This window comes from Tupaia chinensis, unplaced genomic scaffold (genome assembly GCF_000334495.1).
Source record: "Tupaia chinensis unplaced genomic scaffold, TupChi_1.0 Scaffold000416_1, whole genome shotgun sequence".
Lineage (NCBI taxonomy): Eukaryota > Metazoa > Chordata > Mammalia > Scandentia > Tupaiidae > Tupaia > Tupaia belangeri.
The window spans coordinates 1786215-1804592 of record NW_006159921.1 but is presented as its reverse complement, the minus strand read 5'-3'; the positions used below and the strand labels follow the sequence as shown (position 1 = coordinate 1804592).

At 43.1% G+C, this 18378-nt stretch overlaps 2 protein-coding genes across 3 annotated transcripts in view; one reads left to right on the top strand and one right to left on the bottom strand.

Moving 5' to 3' along the window:
* The window catches only part of LPO (lactoperoxidase), a 25356-nt gene extending 7468 nt beyond the window's left edge, over positions 1-17888 (top strand). For both annotated transcript variants that reach the window (XM_006154651.2, XM_006154650.2), the window contains 6 exons: positions 435-747; positions 4764-4924; positions 14917-15169; positions 15818-15991; positions 17107-17344; positions 17522-17888. In XM_006154651.2, the coding sequence (XP_006154713.1) occupies positions 435-747; positions 4764-4924; positions 14917-15169; positions 15818-15991; positions 17107-17344; positions 17522-17729 (1347 nt within the window). In that variant the 3' untranslated portion in view covers positions 17730-17888. The remainder of the gene's footprint in view (positions 1-434; positions 748-4763; positions 4925-14916; positions 15170-15817; positions 15992-17106; positions 17345-17521) is intronic.
* The window catches only part of SKA2 (spindle and kinetochore associated complex subunit 2), a 1094818-nt gene that overhangs the window by 175202 nt on the left and 901238 nt on the right, over positions 1-18378 (bottom strand). The gene's annotated exons all lie outside the window — the stretch shown is intronic.

Genomic DNA, 18378 nt, shown 5'->3' with positions numbered 1-18378 from the left:
CCGTGAGGAGAATGGAGGAGAAGGGATTGTGGCGTGGCCATCCCCCTTGGGGGGGTGATTTCTCGCTTTCTGTCTCTCTGTCTCTCTCTGTCTTTCTGGCGAGCACACGCCCTATAGCAAAAACCTCTCCAAAAGAAGAAAAAAAATAGTAATTATTAACAAAGCCTTTTCCATGTCATGCCCTGCTCCCCATCCAGGGGTCTCAGGACCCTCCCCCTGCCCTCAGCTCTCTGCACAGCAGGATGTAATGAACTTCAGGACATCATGAGCCCAGGATGTACAACGTCAGCAGGAGGCATCTGGGGTCAGTGTCTGGATCCCAGGAGGCACCAGGCACCATCAGCATGTTTGCATCCAGACTTGCCCTGGGGAGAGGTTGCTAGGGCACAGCTGTGGCACCCTTGTCCTGTCACTCACCCTCGGTCTCTCCGCAGTTCCCACCCAATGACCCCAAGGTGAAGACTCAAGGAAAGTGCATGCCTTTCTTACGATCTGGGTTCGTCTGCCCCACTCCCCTGGCCCGAGAGCAGATCAACGCTCTGACCTCCTTCCTGGATGCCAGCCACGTATATAGCTCTGACCCAAGCCTGGCCAGCCGCCTCCGAAACCTCAGCAACCCCTTGGGCCTAATGGCCGTTAACCAGGAGGTCTCAGACCACGGCCTGCCCTATCTGCCCTTTGATAGCAAGAAGCCAAGCCCCTGCGAGTTCATCAACACCACCGCTCGAGTGCCCTGCTTCCTGGCGGGTGAGTCTAGGCTAGCAACGGAGCAAGGGGAGCACCAGGAAAGCTGACCACTGCTCCCTTCTCACCATCTTTCTGGGGAAATGCACACTGAGCCACTGCTGTCTCTGGCGCGGGTCCAGGACTGGCAGAAGAGCCAGGTGAATAGAGAATCTAAGAATATGTGTTCACTGTAAGCAAAATAAAGAAGTCTAGAAAGGCACATAGAAAATAAAAAGAGAATCCATACAATCCCACCACCTGTACCAGTTATCATTAGGCACTGGTCCCATATCACAGTGGTTAAGCCCTGTGCTTTGGGAGCCGGAGCTCACATGGTTGACAACGGTTCAAATCCCAGCCCCAGCAGCTTGAAAAATGCATGGGGTATGCATGCATGTAATCCCCAAATCCTGATGGTATGAGAAAATGGAGGAAAGAGGATTGTGGTGTGATTACACCCCACTGAGTGGTGCTCTCTCTCTCTGTCCCTTTCTCTCTCTGGCAACCACATGTGCTTTTCACAATTAAAAAAATAGTCATCAGACCAGTAGGCAGAGTGGTGGTTAAGGTGCTGAACACCCACTTGGCTGACCGTGATTCAAGTCCCAGACCTGGTGGCTTGACAATCACAACAAATAGGGACCAGCTGTTAGCGTAATGGCTACGTTGCTGGACTCCCACGTAGTCGACTGCGGTTTGAGTCCCAGACCCAGCAGCTTAAACTCGCACCAGGCATGTGTGCATGTGTGCCCATGCGTGCCCAAGATCCCAAGAGGAGAATGGAGGAGAAGGGATTGTGATGTGGCCATCCCCCCAGGGGGTGATTTCTTGCTTTCTGTCTCTCTGCCTTTCTGGTGAGCGCACATGCCCTATAGCAAAAACCTCTCAGAAAAAAAAAAAAAGATAATCACAACAAATAAATAGCTAAATAAATAAATAAATGTTTAACAAAAAAGTTTTTTTTCTTCTTTTTTTGGAGAGGTTTTTGCTATAGGGCTCATGCACTTGCCAGACAGACACGCACACGCACCCAGCATGAGTTTTAAGCCACCAGGTCCGGGACTCGAACCGCAGTTGACTACGTGGGAGTCCAGTGACATAGCCATTATGCTAACTGCTGGTCCCAGAAGATTTTTTTTTAAAAAGTCATCATAGGGGCCAGCAGGTGGCGTGGTGGTTAAGGCATTGGACTTCCACTTGGTGGACCACAGTTCAAATCCTAGACCTAGTGGCTTGCTTTCTCATTTTCTCTTTCTCTCTCTGTCTTTGGTGAGCACAGATGTCCTATGCCGAACTTAAAAAAAATAATAGTAATAAGAGGGTCCAGAAGGTGGTATTGTATTCCCACATGGTCGACCACTGTTTGAGTCCCAGACCCAGTGGCTTGAAACTCATCCCAGGCACATGTGTATGCATGCCCAAGATCCTGGGTGAAAAATGGAGGAGAAGAGATTGCAGCATGGCCATCCTCCCGGGAGGCGATTTCTCACTTTCCCTCTCACTATGTCTCACTGTCTTTCTCCCTCTCTCTCATGAGCGCACACACCCTAAAGCAAAAACCTCCAAAATAAAATACATAATAATAAGTAAAATAAATATTTTTAAATAGTTATTGTTAACATTTCAGTGCTTATCTTTCCAGTATTTTTTCTGTCATAGATATAGTTCTACCTTATTTTACATAATTGGATCCATACTATTAGAGCCATACTATTAGGTCGTCAAAAAAGTCATGACATAGTTTCCTGGTTTTTTTTTTTTTTCAGAGGTTTTTGCTATAGGGCACGTGCGCTCACCAGAAAGACAGAGAGACAGAAAGCTAGAAATCAACCCCAGGGGGGATGGCCACACCACAATCCCTTCTCCTCCATTCTCCTCTCAGGATCTTGGGCATGCACGCACATGCGCCCAGCGTGAGTTTAAGTCATCGGGTCCAGGACTTGAACTTCAGTTCAACTACATGGGAGTTCAGCAACATAACCATTACACCAACTTCTGGTCCCAATATTTTTCTGCGTTTTTCTATGTAAAGACACATCATAACTTTCCAGATGACACAATATAAATAATGCTGTATAAACTGATGTTCTCACTTAATATACTCCATGCCAGTAACTGTCATGTTGTACATGATTTAAATTTTTTTTTACAATTTAGTTAGCTTTTTTGCTATAGGGTACATGCACTTACTAGAGAGAGACAGAGAGAGACAAAGTGAGAAATTACCTCCTGGGGGAATAGCCACACCGCAATCCCCTCCCCTCCATTCTCCTCTCAGGACTTTTGGGCATGGACAAACATACCCCAGGTGTTTTTCAAGCTGTGGGGTCCAGGATTCAAACCACAGAGTTGGCCATGTAGGATCCAACTGCCTTAATCTCCATGCCACCTGCTGATCCTATACATGGTTTTGATGGCTGCTTGGTATTCCATAACATATGTTATCATAATTTATTTCTTAGCCATAATTGGAAGCATTCAGTTATTCCTAGTTTTTCTGTGTTTTGTTGTTGTTTGGGTGATGAACATCCTTGTTGATGAATCTTTGCTCTCCGTTTTAATACTTTTATTAAGGTCATCTTTTTACTTTTGCTTCTTGTTTTATTTTTTTAATTATTATTTTATTTTAATTACTATTTTATTTTATCTCACCAGAGTGAGATAAAGAAAGAGGAAGAGAGAGAAAGCACCCCCTCCCCAGTGGGACATGGTCATGCTGCAATCCCTTCTCCTCCATGTCGCCAACTCATCGGGATTTGGGGCATACACACACAGGCATCTGGCATGTTACTCAGGCTGCCAGGGTCAGGAGCAGTTGGCCATGGTATGTGGCTCCCTTAATCACTGGCCATGGGGTCAGCCCATATAAGGTAATTTTCTAGAAGAGGACTTCAGGCTTAAGAAGAATGTATATTTTTGAGGCTTGTTATAACCTGGGCATAGAACCCTCTTCCAATTCTTTTTTTTTTTCTGAACTATAGAGCATGTGTGCTCACTGGAGAGACAGAGAGCAAGAAATAATCCCCTAGGTGGGACGGACACGCCACAGTCCCTTCCCCTCCATTCTCCTCTCGGGATTTTGGGCATGCATGTACGCATACTTGGCGTGAGTTTTAAGCTGCTAAGTCTGGAACTTGAACTGTGGTTGACTAAGTGGGAATCCAGCAATGTAACCATTATGCCATTTGCTGGTCCCCCAACTCTTTTCTTTCCAGAGGATCCTACCTTCCTGGTCCTCTCTGTCTCTGGTTTCTGGAAGCTTTCCCTCCTCCAAAAAGTCTACTCTCCATGGACAAACCCCCTAGCTACCCTGACATGGCAAAAGACCCGCCTGTCGGCAAGATCTCCTGAAAGAGCTCTTAGATTTTGTGTGCCTACACAACTTAAAGTCAACCCAGGCACAAGACCAAGCCCTTTTCTATTTCTCATAAAAATTTCCACCAACACAAGGCATTTGTGAATGTCATAGACAGTCATGAAGATTAGAAGACACACGAAGTTCTCTTCAGAGACACCTGGTCTTTCCTATTCAAACCCCCCCCATTTCCTCTCTCCCCCCACTGTAGCCCTCATCTCCAGATTCTTCTCCTTTTATCACTCACAGGGATTCAGCCTAACCAGGCTCCTCGAACCTGCATTTCTAGAACCTTCGAAGTTCTGCCATATAAAAGGCCCCTCATTTATTTGAACTGCCTTCTTTAGAAGGCAGTTGGATCATAATAAACAAAATGTTGTTTTTTAGTATGTCTCTTGTAGCTCTTATCACAATCTTGTGTGGTAGGTCTTATTATCCCTATTTTCACGGATAAGGAGCTAGAGGCTAAGAAGTGCGGAGTAACCTGCCCAGGTCACTCAGCTAAAAGGTAAATGTAGAGAACCGAGATTCAAACCTGCTTCTCCTTGCTTCCCACCCCCATCCCTCTTCATGTGACTTCTCTTAAGTCAACTGATGGACGGGCCTAGGAGAGGGTCCTCTGGGTCACTGGGTCAAGGAGTTGGTCCAGGAGAACCCATCTTCCTGTTTTCTGGGCTTTCAGGAGATTCCCGAGCCTCAGAGCAAATCCTGCTGGCTGTTTCCCACACCCTCTTCCTCCGTGAGCACAACCGGCTGGCCAGGGAACTAAAGAGACTCAACTCTCAGTGGGATGGAGAGACGCTCTACCAGGAAGCCCGGAAAATCCTTGGAGCCTTGGTACAGGTAAGGGGGCACAGGAGGCTGCCACCCGAGCCACCTAGCCCAGACTCCTGGCTCTGCCCTCTGCTTGCTGCCACACCTCCAGCCTCCAGCTGCCGCCTCTGTTTTCCACACCTCCATTTGCTGTGGTGTCCTCTCCTTCCTCTCCTCTGCTGCTTCTTTTTTTAAAAAAAAAATATTTAGTTAGTTTCATTTGTTATTATTATTATTTTTTAATTTGACCAGGGACAGACAGACAGAAAGGGTAAAGGAGAAAGCAAGTCACCAGGTCTGGGACTCAAACCACAATCAGCCATGTGGGAATCCAGCATCTTTAACTACCATGCTACCTGCCGGCCCCCTCTGCTGCTGCTTTCTCTTCTGCTGCTTCTCATCCATTGTCTCATTCTTTCAGTTCCTCCCTCCTGTTTCTTCAGCTTCTCTGTCTCAAATGACTCCCTGGATTCAGAGTGTTGGAAAGTGATTCATGTGTTGGTGCCTTCTGTGTGACTGGCCTGCTGCCATCCCTGGGACCACAGGCTTTGTCACTCCTAGGACTGCTACCTGGCAGTAATGTGCATTCTTTTTATTTGATTCTCTTCCTTTTTCATTCTCTACACCTAAGCCACATATCATGGGTATACTCAGCTGAAGTTGGTTGACTGATCGACTGCCTAGAAGAGACTTTAAAAAAGTTGATATGTTGATATTAATCATGCACATATTTTTAAAACATTTTATTTTGAAATAATTATAGATTTTTCAGAAGTTGCAAAAAAAAAAAAATGTGCGAGGAGGTCACATGTCCTCTTCATCCAGCCTCCCCCAGTGCTAACATTTGCATAAACTATGGTACAGTAGCAAAACCAGCAATTGAACATTGGATTTAAACCATAACACTTATTCAGATTTCACATTATAAATGCAATCATCTCTTTATGTCCTTGTATGTGTGTATGTGGGTAGCTCTATCCATTTTAGCCTCGTGTGACCACTACCACAGTAAATACCACCACTATAAGACTCCCTCGTGCTACCCCTTTAAAGCCCTACCACGCTTCTCCTCCCCATATCCTTAAGCGGTGGCACCCACTAATCTGTTCTCTACCTCTACAGTTATTTTGTTTCACAAGCATTATGTAAATAAATTATGTAGTATGTGGCCTTTTTTCACTAAGTGTAATTCCTTTGAAGCTCATCAAAGTTGTTGCTTACATCGATAGTTCATTCCTTTTTGCCCCTGAGTAATATTCCATGGTATGAATGTATCAGTTTGTTTGTTTAATTATTCTCTGATTGTTGGATAGTTTTCAGATTTGGGTTACTATGAATACAGCTGCTGCGACCATTCATGGATAAATTTCTACATGAAAGTTTATTTATTTGGGATAATGTTTAAGAGTACAATTGCTGGATCATGTGCTAAGTCCATTTTTAGCTTTAAAAGGAAACATTGTTTTCCAGAGCAGCGGTACCATTTTTACATTCCCATCAGCAATGTTTGTATGATGCAGTTTCTCAGCATCCTGCTCAGTATTTGGTGTCATTGCTACTTTTAATTTTACTCATTCTGGTAGATGCATAGTATTATTATTATCTCATTGTGTGCCTTCTGTGTGACTGGCCTGCTGCCATCCCTGGGATAGGGTTTGCCATGCCAAACCCAAGAGATAAATTATTAAAATGTACTTCATTAAAATTAAAAGCTCATGACCAGCAGTTGGCGTAATGGCTATGTCACTGGACTCTCAGGTAGTTGACCATTGTTCGAGTACCAGACCTGGCGGCTTAAACTCAAGCTGGGCGCATGTGTGTGCGTACCCAAGATCCCCAGAGGAGAATGGAGAAGAAGGGATTGCAGTGTGGCCATCCCCCCCCAGGGGTTGATTTCTTGCTTTCTATCTCTCTCTGTATTTCTGGCAAGCACACGTGCCCTATAGCAAAAGCCTCTCAAAAAAAAAAAGTAAACATTAAAAGCCTGGGAACCAGCAGTTAGCATATGGCTATGTGGCAGGACTCCCACGTAGTCGACTGCGGTTCGCACCCTATAGCGAAAACCTCTCTCTTTTTAAATTTTTAAAATTTATTTATTTATTTATTTTGGAGAGGTTTTCGCTATAGGGTGCGTGCGCTCGCCAGACGGACAGAGAGAGACAGAGAGACAGAAAGCGAGAAATCACCCCCCAGGGGGGATGGTCACACCACAATCCCTTCTCCTCCATTCTCCTCTCGGGATCTTGGGCACGCATGCAAACGCGCCCGGCATGAGTTCTAAGCCACCAGATCCGGGACTCGAACCACGGTATGTGGGAGTCCAGCGACATAGCCATTACGCTAACTGCTGGTCCGCAAAAACCTCTCTTAAAGAAAAAAATAGTTTAGGCTATTTTAGGATCTTTACATTTCCATACATACTATCATGTGTAGCTTAATAACAGGGACGTTCTAAGACACGCATCACTAGGAGAGGTGCTCATGTGCACACATCAGAGTATATTTACACACCTACATGGAAAAACCCACCATACACCAAGTATTTGGTGCTATAAAGTTCCCTCTTAGCACTGAGTTACATCCCACTAATGCTTCTTAAGGAATTATTTATTTAAATATATATATATATTTTTAATTTGCACATGTGCTCACCAGAGAGAGACAGAGAGAGTAAGAAAGCAAGCTGCCAGGTCTGGGATTTGAACCACAGTAAGCCAGGTGACAGTACAGTGCCCTAGCCATCATGCCACTTGCTGGCCCCCATCCCACTAATTTTGATAATGTTGTATCTTAATTTTATTCAATATGTATTTTCAATTTACTTTTAGACTTCCTCTGTGACGTGTAGGTAATTTAGAAGTATGTCATTTAATTTCCAAGTGTTTGAAGGTTTTCTTCTTGTTATTCTGTTATTGATTTCTAGCTTGATTTCATCATGGTCAGAGAAAATATTCTGTATAATTTCAGATATTTTAAATTTGTGGAGGCTTACTTTACAACACTGGTGTGATCTATCCTGTTGAATGGCCCATGGGTCCCTAAAATAATGTGTATCTGCTGTTGTTGAATGTAATGGTCTATACATGTCAATTAGATCCTACTGGCTGGGGGGACTACTCAGTTATTCTGTATCCTTGCTGTCTAATAGTTCCTCTAGTTCTGTACAGTAGCTCTAGCTGAAAAGAGGATATTGAAGTTTCCAGCTATAATTGAGAATTTGTCTATTTCTTCTTTCAGATCTATCCGTTGTTTTCCTTCATGTATTTTGAAGCTCTGTTGTTAGATGCATAAACATTTAGTATTACTTTCTTTTTTTCTTTTTTGTTTTCTTCTTCTTTTTCTTTTTTTTAGGTTTTTACCATAGGACATGTGTGCACACAAGAGACACAATGAGAAGGAAAGTGATAAATTATCCCCCCGGGAAGGAAGGCCATGCTGTAATCTCTTATCCTCTATTCTCCTGGGATTTGGTGTGTACGCGCATGTGCACACACACACACACACGCACACACACACACACACTCCTGGTGTGATTTTCAGGTCCAGGACTTGAACTACAGTCAGCCATGTGGGAGTTGAGCTCCTTAAGCACCATGCCACCTGCTGGCCCTGAGTATTGCTTTATTTTCTTTATTTTTTAAAATTATTTTTTATTTAATTTTATTTATTATTATTATTTCTTTAATTTGCTATAGGGCACATGCACTTTCCAGAGAGACAGAGACAGCTAGAGAAAAAGTTAGGAAACAAGCTAGAGATTTCTGCTTTAGGGTGTATGCACTTGCCAGAGAGACAGAGATAGACAGAAAGAAAACGAAAAATCACCCCCTAGGGGATGGCCACACCACAATCCCTTCTCCTCCATTCTCCTCTTGGGATTTTGCACACACACACACACACACACACACACACACACTCACACAGGCGCACGCCCGGTATGAGTTTTAAGCCACTGGGTCTACGACTGAAACTGCAGTTGACTATGTGGGAGTCCAGTGACGTAACCATTATGCCATCTGCTGGTCCCCTGCTTTTATTTTCTTGATGGGGAGATTGTTTTTCATTGAGTAATCCCCATTTTTGTCATAGGTCATTTTCTTTGCTCTGAGCTCAACTCAATTTGATGTTAATATAGCTACTCCTGAAAATATGATTAAAGCTACTCCTAATATATATGATTAAAAAAAACTCATAGTTGGACTAGCAGGTGGCATGGTGGTTAAAGTGCTGGACACTCCCACATGGCTGATTACAGTTCAAGTCCCAGACCTGGTGGCTTTCTTTCTCACTTTCTCTCTCGCTCTCTCTCTTTCTCTCTCTCTCTGTCTCTTTCTGGTCAAATTAAAAGAAGTGAATGAACAGATAAAATTAAATAAATAATTCTTTTTAAAAAACCTCATACAAAAAAATAATTTATTGGGAGCTAGCAGGTAGTGTGGTGGTTAAGAATGCTGGACTCCCACATGGTCAACTGTGGTTTGAGTCCTGGACCTGAAGGTTTGCTTTCTCACTTTCTCTCTCTTTCTCACTCTGTCCCTCTCTGGTAAACTAACTAAATAATAAAGCTAAATAAAATAATTCTTAAAAAACAATTTATTATGTGGGACCAGCAGTTAGCGTAATGGGTTACATTATTCTTCTTTCCTTTGTAAAGGTCCTACCCTCTGTCATTTTCTGTGTATTTAGAGAGTTTCTTTAAGCCATGCTTTTAAGATAGACCTGATGGGGCAGCAGGTGGCATAGTGGTTAAGGCACGGTATTCCCGCTTGGCTGACAGCAGTTTAAGTCCTAGACCCATATCAGCTTGATACATGCCAGGCATGTGTGTGTGCATGCCCACAGACCCATATCATCTTGATACATGCCAGGCACGTGTGTGTGCATGCCCAAAATCCCAAGAGAAGAATGAGGGAGAAGGGACTGTGGCATTGTCATCCCCCTAGGGGTGGGATTTCTCGTATTCTGTCTCTCCAGCAAGCACATGTCCCCTATAGCAACAATCTCTTAAAAAATAAAAATTTAAAAAAAAGGCTAGATCTGTTTACAACAAATTTTCTGTTTTCTTATCTAAGTTTTTTTTTTTAATTTTCCCTTTATTTTAGAAGAATGGTTTTATCAGTTACTAGATTCAAGCTTGATAGCTTTTTTCTTTCAGCGTATGAAAAATGTGCCACTTCCTTCTAGCCTCCATGGTTTCAGATGAGAAATTTTCTGTAATTCAAATTGGTTTTTCTTAATAAGTAATGTGTCATTTCTCTTTGACTTTTGAAAACGTGTTGAGTTTTCAGAAATTTTACTATAGTGTGGTTTTGCATGAATTTCTTTAAACTTTTCATATTTGGGATTCATTCAAATTCTTAAATATGTACATTTATTTATTTTACCAATTTGGAGACACTTTTAGGCATTTTTTTAAAATACTTTTTTGATTTTACCTTCTTTCTTCTCTACTTCTGAGACTCCATGATAATGTTAGATATTGTTAGATAATGTTAGATATTTTGTTATTATTTCACAGAACTCAGAGGCTCTGGATTCTTTGGAGTTTTTTTTTTTTAAGAATTATTTAATTTAATTTATTCATTCATTTATTTTAATTTGACCAGGGAGAGAGAGACAGTGAGAAAGCAAGCTGCCAGGTCTGGGACTTGAACCGTGGTCAGCCATGTGGGAGTGTCCAGCACCCTAACCACCACACCACCTGCTGGTCCCTCTTTGGAGTTTTTTAAAAAGTCTGTTTCTGTTACTTAGAGTAAATTCTATTGATCTGTCTTCTATTGATTCTATCCTCTGTGATTTCCACTCTAATATTGAGTTGGACTTTTTTCTTTATTTAATTTCTGTTAACATATTTTTTTTAAGAGAGAGATTTTTGCTATAGGATACATGTGCTCACTAGAGAGACAGAGAGAAATAAAGTGAGAAATCATCCCTCGGGGGGACGGCCACGCCACAATCCCTTCTCCTCTATTCTCCTGTCTCAACTTTGGGCATGCATGCACATGCACCTGGCATGAGTTTAAGCTGCAGGGTCTGAGGCTCGAACTGTGGTAGATTACATGAGAGTACAGTGAAGTAACCATTATACCATCTACTGGTCCCAGTATGTATTTTCAATTCTATAATTTCAATTCATTTCTTTTTTATTTTATCTTTTTTTTTTTTAATTTTTGCAGTAGGGCACATGCACTTGCTGGAGAGAGACAGAGAGTGAGAGAGAGAGAAGGAAAGTGAGAAACATCCTCCAAAAGGATGATCACATCAAAATTTCTTCTTCTTCACTCTCCTCTTGGGATTTTGAGCATCCATGTACATTCACCCAGTGTGTGTTTCAAGTCGCCAGATCTAGGACTCAAACCATGGAGCTGGCCTTGGGGAATCCAGCTGCCTTACCCCACATGCCACAGGCTGACTCCTTAGCTTATTTTTTTGTTATTGTCAGAGCGAGTGTGTGCTCACTAGAGAGAGACAGAGAGAAGGAGAGGAAGAAAGCATCCACCAGTGGGCACGGTCACAACACAATCTCTTCTCTTCTATTTCTCCATCCTGCTGAGATTTGAGCATGCACACAGAAATGCCCCAATGTGTTTCTCAAGTCACTGGCAGGCCAAGACACCAACCATGGTCAGTCATGTGGGATCCGGCTTCCTCACTAGGCGTGGGACTAGCCTTTGTTTCTTTTTTTATAATTTCTACTTTTGCTGAAGTATTTTGTTTTGTTTTAGGAGAATCTTTAATTAATTATCAAAGCTTTTTTAAGATAAATGCTTTAAAATCTTTATCAGCCAGTTCTAACATCTGATTCATGTCAGTATTGGCAATGGTGGATTGTGTTTCCTCACTCAAAATGTCTCTTTCCTGGTTCTTGGAGTGATGAATGATTTTTAGTTGTATTCTAGACAGTTTGGTTAGGGGTTAAGAGATTTAATTCTATTTAAGTCTTGTGTCTTGGCATATAGTTACCTTATGTTAGCATGTGGGTTCTGAACTATTTTATGGATTGTAGTTCCAATGTCAGCTTAGTTTCCTGAACCTTTGCAGTGTTATTCTGGTCTGCTTCATTTTCTGGTGCTTCTGAGCTTCCCACTCAATCCCTGCTGGTGCTGTCTACAGGTCACTAAGGTACTTCCTGGCTGCCTGCTGTTGCTAGGTAATCTAGAAGAGCAGAAGCCACTGTACCTGGGACTTACTGGTGAAGAGCCAGGGTTAAAATACAAAGAGAGACACAGGGCTTCACTGCTACCACCACTGTAGGCCAATCAGGACATCTGCCAGCCTGGATTGGGCCCAAGAACTAGGACCGGCAGGGCTTGTGTTGTGAAGTGGAGTTGAGAGATCTCTACTAGATATATCTGCTGAACTTCCCTTGTCTTCCCAGTCCTTTGGAAGGAAAGAACAGGCTTTTTTTTTTTTTTCCAGGGGGTGGTACTTTTCTTTATTCTTGCTGGATCTTCCACGTTGTCATCCTCTCCTGCACTTAGTCTGGGGATATGTGGGAATGCACCATGTTGTCCTTCTTTAAGTCCTGAAGTCTCCAGTCAGTCTACCTTCTTCTTTTTAGTTTTCAGATTCCTTTTATTATTGCCTATTGAATAATTTCCAGGATATTTAGTTATTCTGCGTGGGAAGGAAAAAAGACAATTAGTCTGTTCCATCTCATTCTAGAACCAGAAGCCCCATGCCATGTTTCAGTGTAACAAATACATTTATTCTTTTTCATTTTTTTCTCAAAAGATTCAAAACTCAATTTTAAAAAAAAATTAGACCCTAGGCCAGCCCCATAGCCTACTAGCTAAGGGAGCCAGATCCCATATCCCCAACCATACTGTGAATCTCAGTTCAGCAGCTTGAAAACCAAGCCAGGCACATGTGTATGTGTGTCTGAAATCCCAATAGGATGGAGAAATGGAAGAAGAGAAGAGACTACGGTGTAACCATGCCCCAGCAGGCATGTCCCTCTCCTCTACCTTTTACCTGGGAAGCACACAAACCTCTGGCAATTATGTACATATATCTATATATGTACATATGTATATATATATATATGACACAGAAACCTTGCTGCTGAAGGTGTAGAAAAATCACCCAATAGAATTTATTTTTTAAGTCTTCCTAAATATTGTGTGAGTTAAGGCTTGTATTAATTTGCTAGGTTGGAATTTTGAGTGGCTTAAATAACAGAATTTTTCATTGTTCTGGAGACTGGAAGACAAGATCAAGGTATTGGCAGGTTTGATTTCTCTCTCCTTGGCTTGCAGATGGTCATCCTTTCCTGGCCTTTTCCCCTGTGTATGGGCCTTCCTGTAGGCAAATATTTCTTAAATAAGACTGCCTAAAGCACAGCCAGTAATCCCAAAAATATACAAATGGGTTTACATCAAGCTAAAAAGCTTCCTCACAGCAAAGGAAACACTAATTAGAGTGAAAAGACAACCCTTAGAATGGGAGAAAATATTTGCAAATTATTCCTTAGACAAGAGATTGATAGCCAAAATATATAGGGAATTAAAGCAGCTCACCTATTTTTTAAAAAAAATCAATTTAAAAATAGGCGAATTAATTGAATAGACAATTCTCCAAAGAAGACTTACAAAGGACCAGGAACTTCAAGTGGAGTGGTCGTTAAGGTGCTGGACACTCCCACATAGCTGTCCATGATTCGAGTCCTGGACCTGGTAGCTTGCTTTCTCACTTGCTCTCTTTCTCTCTCTCTCACTCTGTGTGTGTGTTTCTCTGGTCAAATTAAAATAAATCAATGAATGAATATAATTAAATAAATAATTTTTAAAAAGACTTACAAAGGGCCAAAGGTATATGAAAAAATGTTCAAAGTCTGTTGTCATAAGGAAAATGCAAACAAAAACCACAATGAAATACCATTTAACCCCTGTTAGAATGGCTAGGATTAAAAAAAAATAAAGTACTTATGAGGCTGTAATGAAAAGGGAACCCCTTACACTGTTGGTGGAAATGTAAGTTAGTACAACCTCTGTGGAACAATGTGGAGGTTCATAAAAAAGAAAAGAAAAGAAAAGAAAAAAACCTACAAATAGAATGACCACATGACCCAGTAAATTCAGTCCTTGGTATTTACCTAAAGGATAGGAAAATACTCAGACACTTGCACATCTGCTTATTATAGCATTTATTCACAATTGCCAAAACTTGGAACCAACCTAAGTGTACAAAAACTGATGATTGGTTTTTAAAACTGTGGTACATAAATACTATTAAATATTACTCAGCTAAAGAAACAATAAGATGATGTTATCATGTGATTCAAAGTAGATGGATATAGAAGACTTAATGTTGAGCAAAGGAAACCAGACTTTGAAAGATATATACTGTATATCCCCACTCAATTTGTACCAAGTATCTACACTCTGTGGAAGAAATTAAGAGATTGAAAATATGGTAGTAGAGAGGATAAGTATAGATACCAAACTGTAAGGGAAGAGAATGGATGGTAGAGAGTAGAGTAGGTGGGAGAAGGTGGTTATGAGGTGCGAAGGGAAGAAACATTTAGCAGATTAAAAAAGTAAAGTTTTCTGTTGAAAAAATTTGTATATGTATTATATACATCATGATGGGGACCTTATGTAAAATGTGAAAGTAATCTGAAAAATTTAAAAACCCTCTAAAAAAAGAAAATAAGATTGAAAAATTAATGGGAAAAAGATTAATAGGATGACATTGTCACATTACAATGACACACAAGTACTGCTTCTTTAGCATCGAGTTCACAAACTTAGAGCAAAGATGGCAAAGAGAGTTCATATCAAGGGTCAATTTTAAATGTCTGATTAGTAAGTACAGCCTATTTGAGACAAATTATGAGAGTTCAGCAGAAAAGAATGTCATAATTGATTAGCGATGTCTGCAGGGTCATAAGAATGAAAGTGGGTCACATATGCTATCCATTTTCCATTCTTGATTTTCGACTAATTATCCCAGCTACAGCCTCCCTTTTCAGAAATTTAAACCTACTCACACCCTTCCCTCAAGACTTTTTCTCTCTTCAGATTATCACCTTTAGGGATTACCTACCCATTGTGCTAGGGGATGAGATGCAGAAGTGGATCCCCCCATATCAAGGCTACAATGAATCTGTGGATCCTCGAATTTCCAATGTCTTTACCTTCGGCTTCCGCTTTGGCCACTTGGAGATCCCCTCTACGGTGTCCCGCCTAGATGAAAATTATCAACCATGGGGTCCAGAACCAGAACTTCCCTTACACACTCTCTACTTTAACACCTGGAGGATGGTCAAAGACGGTACGTCCTTTCAGAGATGCCCAGCCCTCCCACTCTGTGGCCTGAGCATAGGTAAACCTGACTTGGAAGTCAGCCTCCAAGCACTTCCTGTGTGACCTCCAGCAAATGAATGAATCTCACTGAGCATTGGTTTAATCATTTTTGTTTGACCTCTGTAGAAAGAATTCATGGGTTTGGTAAATAAATTGCTCTTTTCTACTCTCCTCTAGAGCCTTCTGCCTCCATGAGGTGCGAGGTTAGACCCAGATCACCTTTATCCCTAGGCTGGGCTGCATCGAAACTGGCTTTACTTAAGGCCTAACAAGTCAGGGCCATTTCCTGAGGATTTGTACTCCCTCTCCCCAAGCCACAGTGTTCCTCAGGGAGCCTAAGAGAAGGAATTGACTCCATGAATTAGAACTAGAAAAAATCTTGCTGTTGTATTCAGGCCACCATCCTGTAAAAGCCCTTTTCTGCCACCCTTGAAGCAGGCAGTCTGGCCCTCTCTTCCCCTGAATGCACCCTACGTACTTCCCTCCTTGCTTCCAACCTGAGAGATTCAATTGACCCTACTTTCAACTGACAGGAAATGACTGGTGTGAGGGTCAGTTTGGAGGGTGTCCCCACCCCACCCCATCCTGAGGATGGCCTCTGGATCTCCCTTTGCAGGTGGCATTGATCCTCTGGTGCGGGGCCTGTTGGCCAAGAAGGCCAAGTTAATGATTCAGGATAAAATGATGACAGGAGAGCTCCGTAACAAGCTTTTCCAGCCAACTCACAAGATCCATGGCTTTGACCTGGCTGCCATCAACATACAGCGTTGCCGGGACCATGGGATGCCTGGTGAGAGGGCCTGGGGGCTGGTCTGGGCTGGGGGACATTTTGCTATTTTCTGGGCTCCTGGAGACTCTCCTCTATAACCCTGAGGATCTGATCAAGAAGAAACAGGCCAGTTGTTTTATTTTTCATTTTGCTCACCACATGTGCTCACTAGGCAGAGAGACAGACACAAAGAGAGGGAAAGTGAGAAAGCACCCCTCCATGAGGCACGGTCATGCCACAGTTACTTCTCCATTTCTCCCTCCTTTCAAGATTTTAGGCACACATGCACATGCACCTAGGACATTTTTCAATCCACCAGATCCAGGACTTGAACCAGGTGGTCAGCCATGGAGATCCAGTTGTCTTAACCACCAGGCCACAGGCTGGCCCAGCAAAGATGGTTTCTAAAACCCACTTAGTTTATCTAAGATATATGATCTTCCATTCTCCATAACGCAAGAAAAGAGCATTCATCTGGTACTATCTTGGAGTTCCTCAACTGAAAATGAGATCAACAACTAACTTGAAAAATCAGTTTAAAAACTCAGAAAAGGGGCCAACAGGTGGCATGGTGGTTAAGGCACTGGATACTCACATGGCCATCCACAGTCTGAGTCCCCAGACCTGGCAGCTCATTTCCTCGCTTTCTTTCTCTGATGAGCACACATGCCCTATAGCAATTTTTTTTTTCAGTGATAATAATGAAAAATAAAATAAAATAAATCATTATTTTAAAAAAAGAAACTCAGAAAAGACTAAGGAAGGAATAGGGAGAAACCAATGACTGTTGGACCTTTTTTTTGTACCCATGAAAGGCAGTTTAATGTAGTAATTAAGAGCCAGGCTGCCTGAGTTCAAATCCCAGCTATGCTATTGGCTAGTGGGACTTTGGCCAAGCTCCTTAGCATGTCTTTTCTTCAGTTTACACGAATAGTGTCTGGACCCATAGTAAGCACCATGTAACCCATGAGGCTGAAGTGTCCCAGACATAGAACAATGGCTCACCACCTCCCCTGTCTCAAGGGCTGTGAGCCCAGACTTTCTGGAGCTGATGGACCTGGAGGGGGTATGCCCCCACAGGGGTGCTCTGAGCTGGAAACCCCTGGGATGAGACAGGTTCGGTCTCTGCACCCTAGGATACAACTCCTGGAGAGGCTTCTGTGGCCTCTCACAGCCAGAGACACTGAAGGAGCTGAGCGCGGTGCTAAAGAACAAGATGCTGGCCAAGAAGCTGATGAGCCTCTACGGGACCCCAAACAACATCGACATCTGGATGGGGGCGGTTGCTGAGCCCCTGGTCAAGAGAGGCCGGGTGGGGCCTCTCCTGGCCTGCCTCCTGGGCAAACAGTTCCAGCAGATCCGTGATGGAGACAGGCAAGCCCAGCCACAGCCAGGGAGGATAGGGAGGGAGGGAGGAGCCCCTTCCCAACAGCTCCAGATCTCAGCATGGTGGTGGGCCTTTCCCATGTTCCTGCTGGCTCCCTCCCCCGCTTTGGCAGAGGCGAGGGCCACCGCTAGACTATATGCAGTGACCTTCTTCTATCTCTGCAGGTTCTGGTGGGAAAACCCTGGGGTCTTCACAGAGAAGCAGCAGGATTCTCTACGGAAAATGTCCTTCTCACGACTTGTCTGTGACAATACCCACATCACCAAGGTTCCGCTGGACCCATTCCAGGCCAATAGCTACCCCCAAGGCTTCGTGGACTGCTCAGCCATTGATAAGTTGGACCTCTCTCCCTGGGCCTCAGTGGAGAACTAGGGTGTGGGCAATAATGCCCCTTTGGTCTCTGATGCCATTTCACACAAGTTCGACCATGCCAGGCCCAGCCCCTCATCCCACCCAATCAAGCCCAAGGTCAGCTTTTCAGCCTCGCCAGATCTCCCACATGGCTCCCATTCTTCCGATACCCCCACCCCCACCCCCACCCCACATAGTAAGTATAGTAAGTGCTCAATAAACATCACTGATTCATTAAAGGTTGTTCCCTTTGGAAGGCAGCTTTGGACTCACTACCAAGCCAGTTGCCAGATGATTCCAGTCCACCCATGTCTTACTGCTCAGATCACGTGCATAGGTGTGCGGTGAGAGGGCACGGGTTGGTGGGATTTCCCAGAGGTCTCTAAAAGGGGAGGAGGCAGGAGCTCTGGGGAAAGCAGCAGTGGCTGTGGAGTGGCAAGGAGGTCCAGGGTGGGATTACACAGGATAAGACAGAAAGGAAAACCAGGCCTGGATTCCCCTGCAGCCAAAATTAACTTCCCTTCCAGCAGTCTGTCTTTCTTTTTTAAAAAATTACTTTCTTTATTTTATTTATCATTATAGTTATTTTCAATTTGATCAGAGCAAGACAAGAGAGAGAGAGAGAGAGAGAGAGAGAGAGAGAAAGTACGCTGCCAGGTCCGGGACTCAA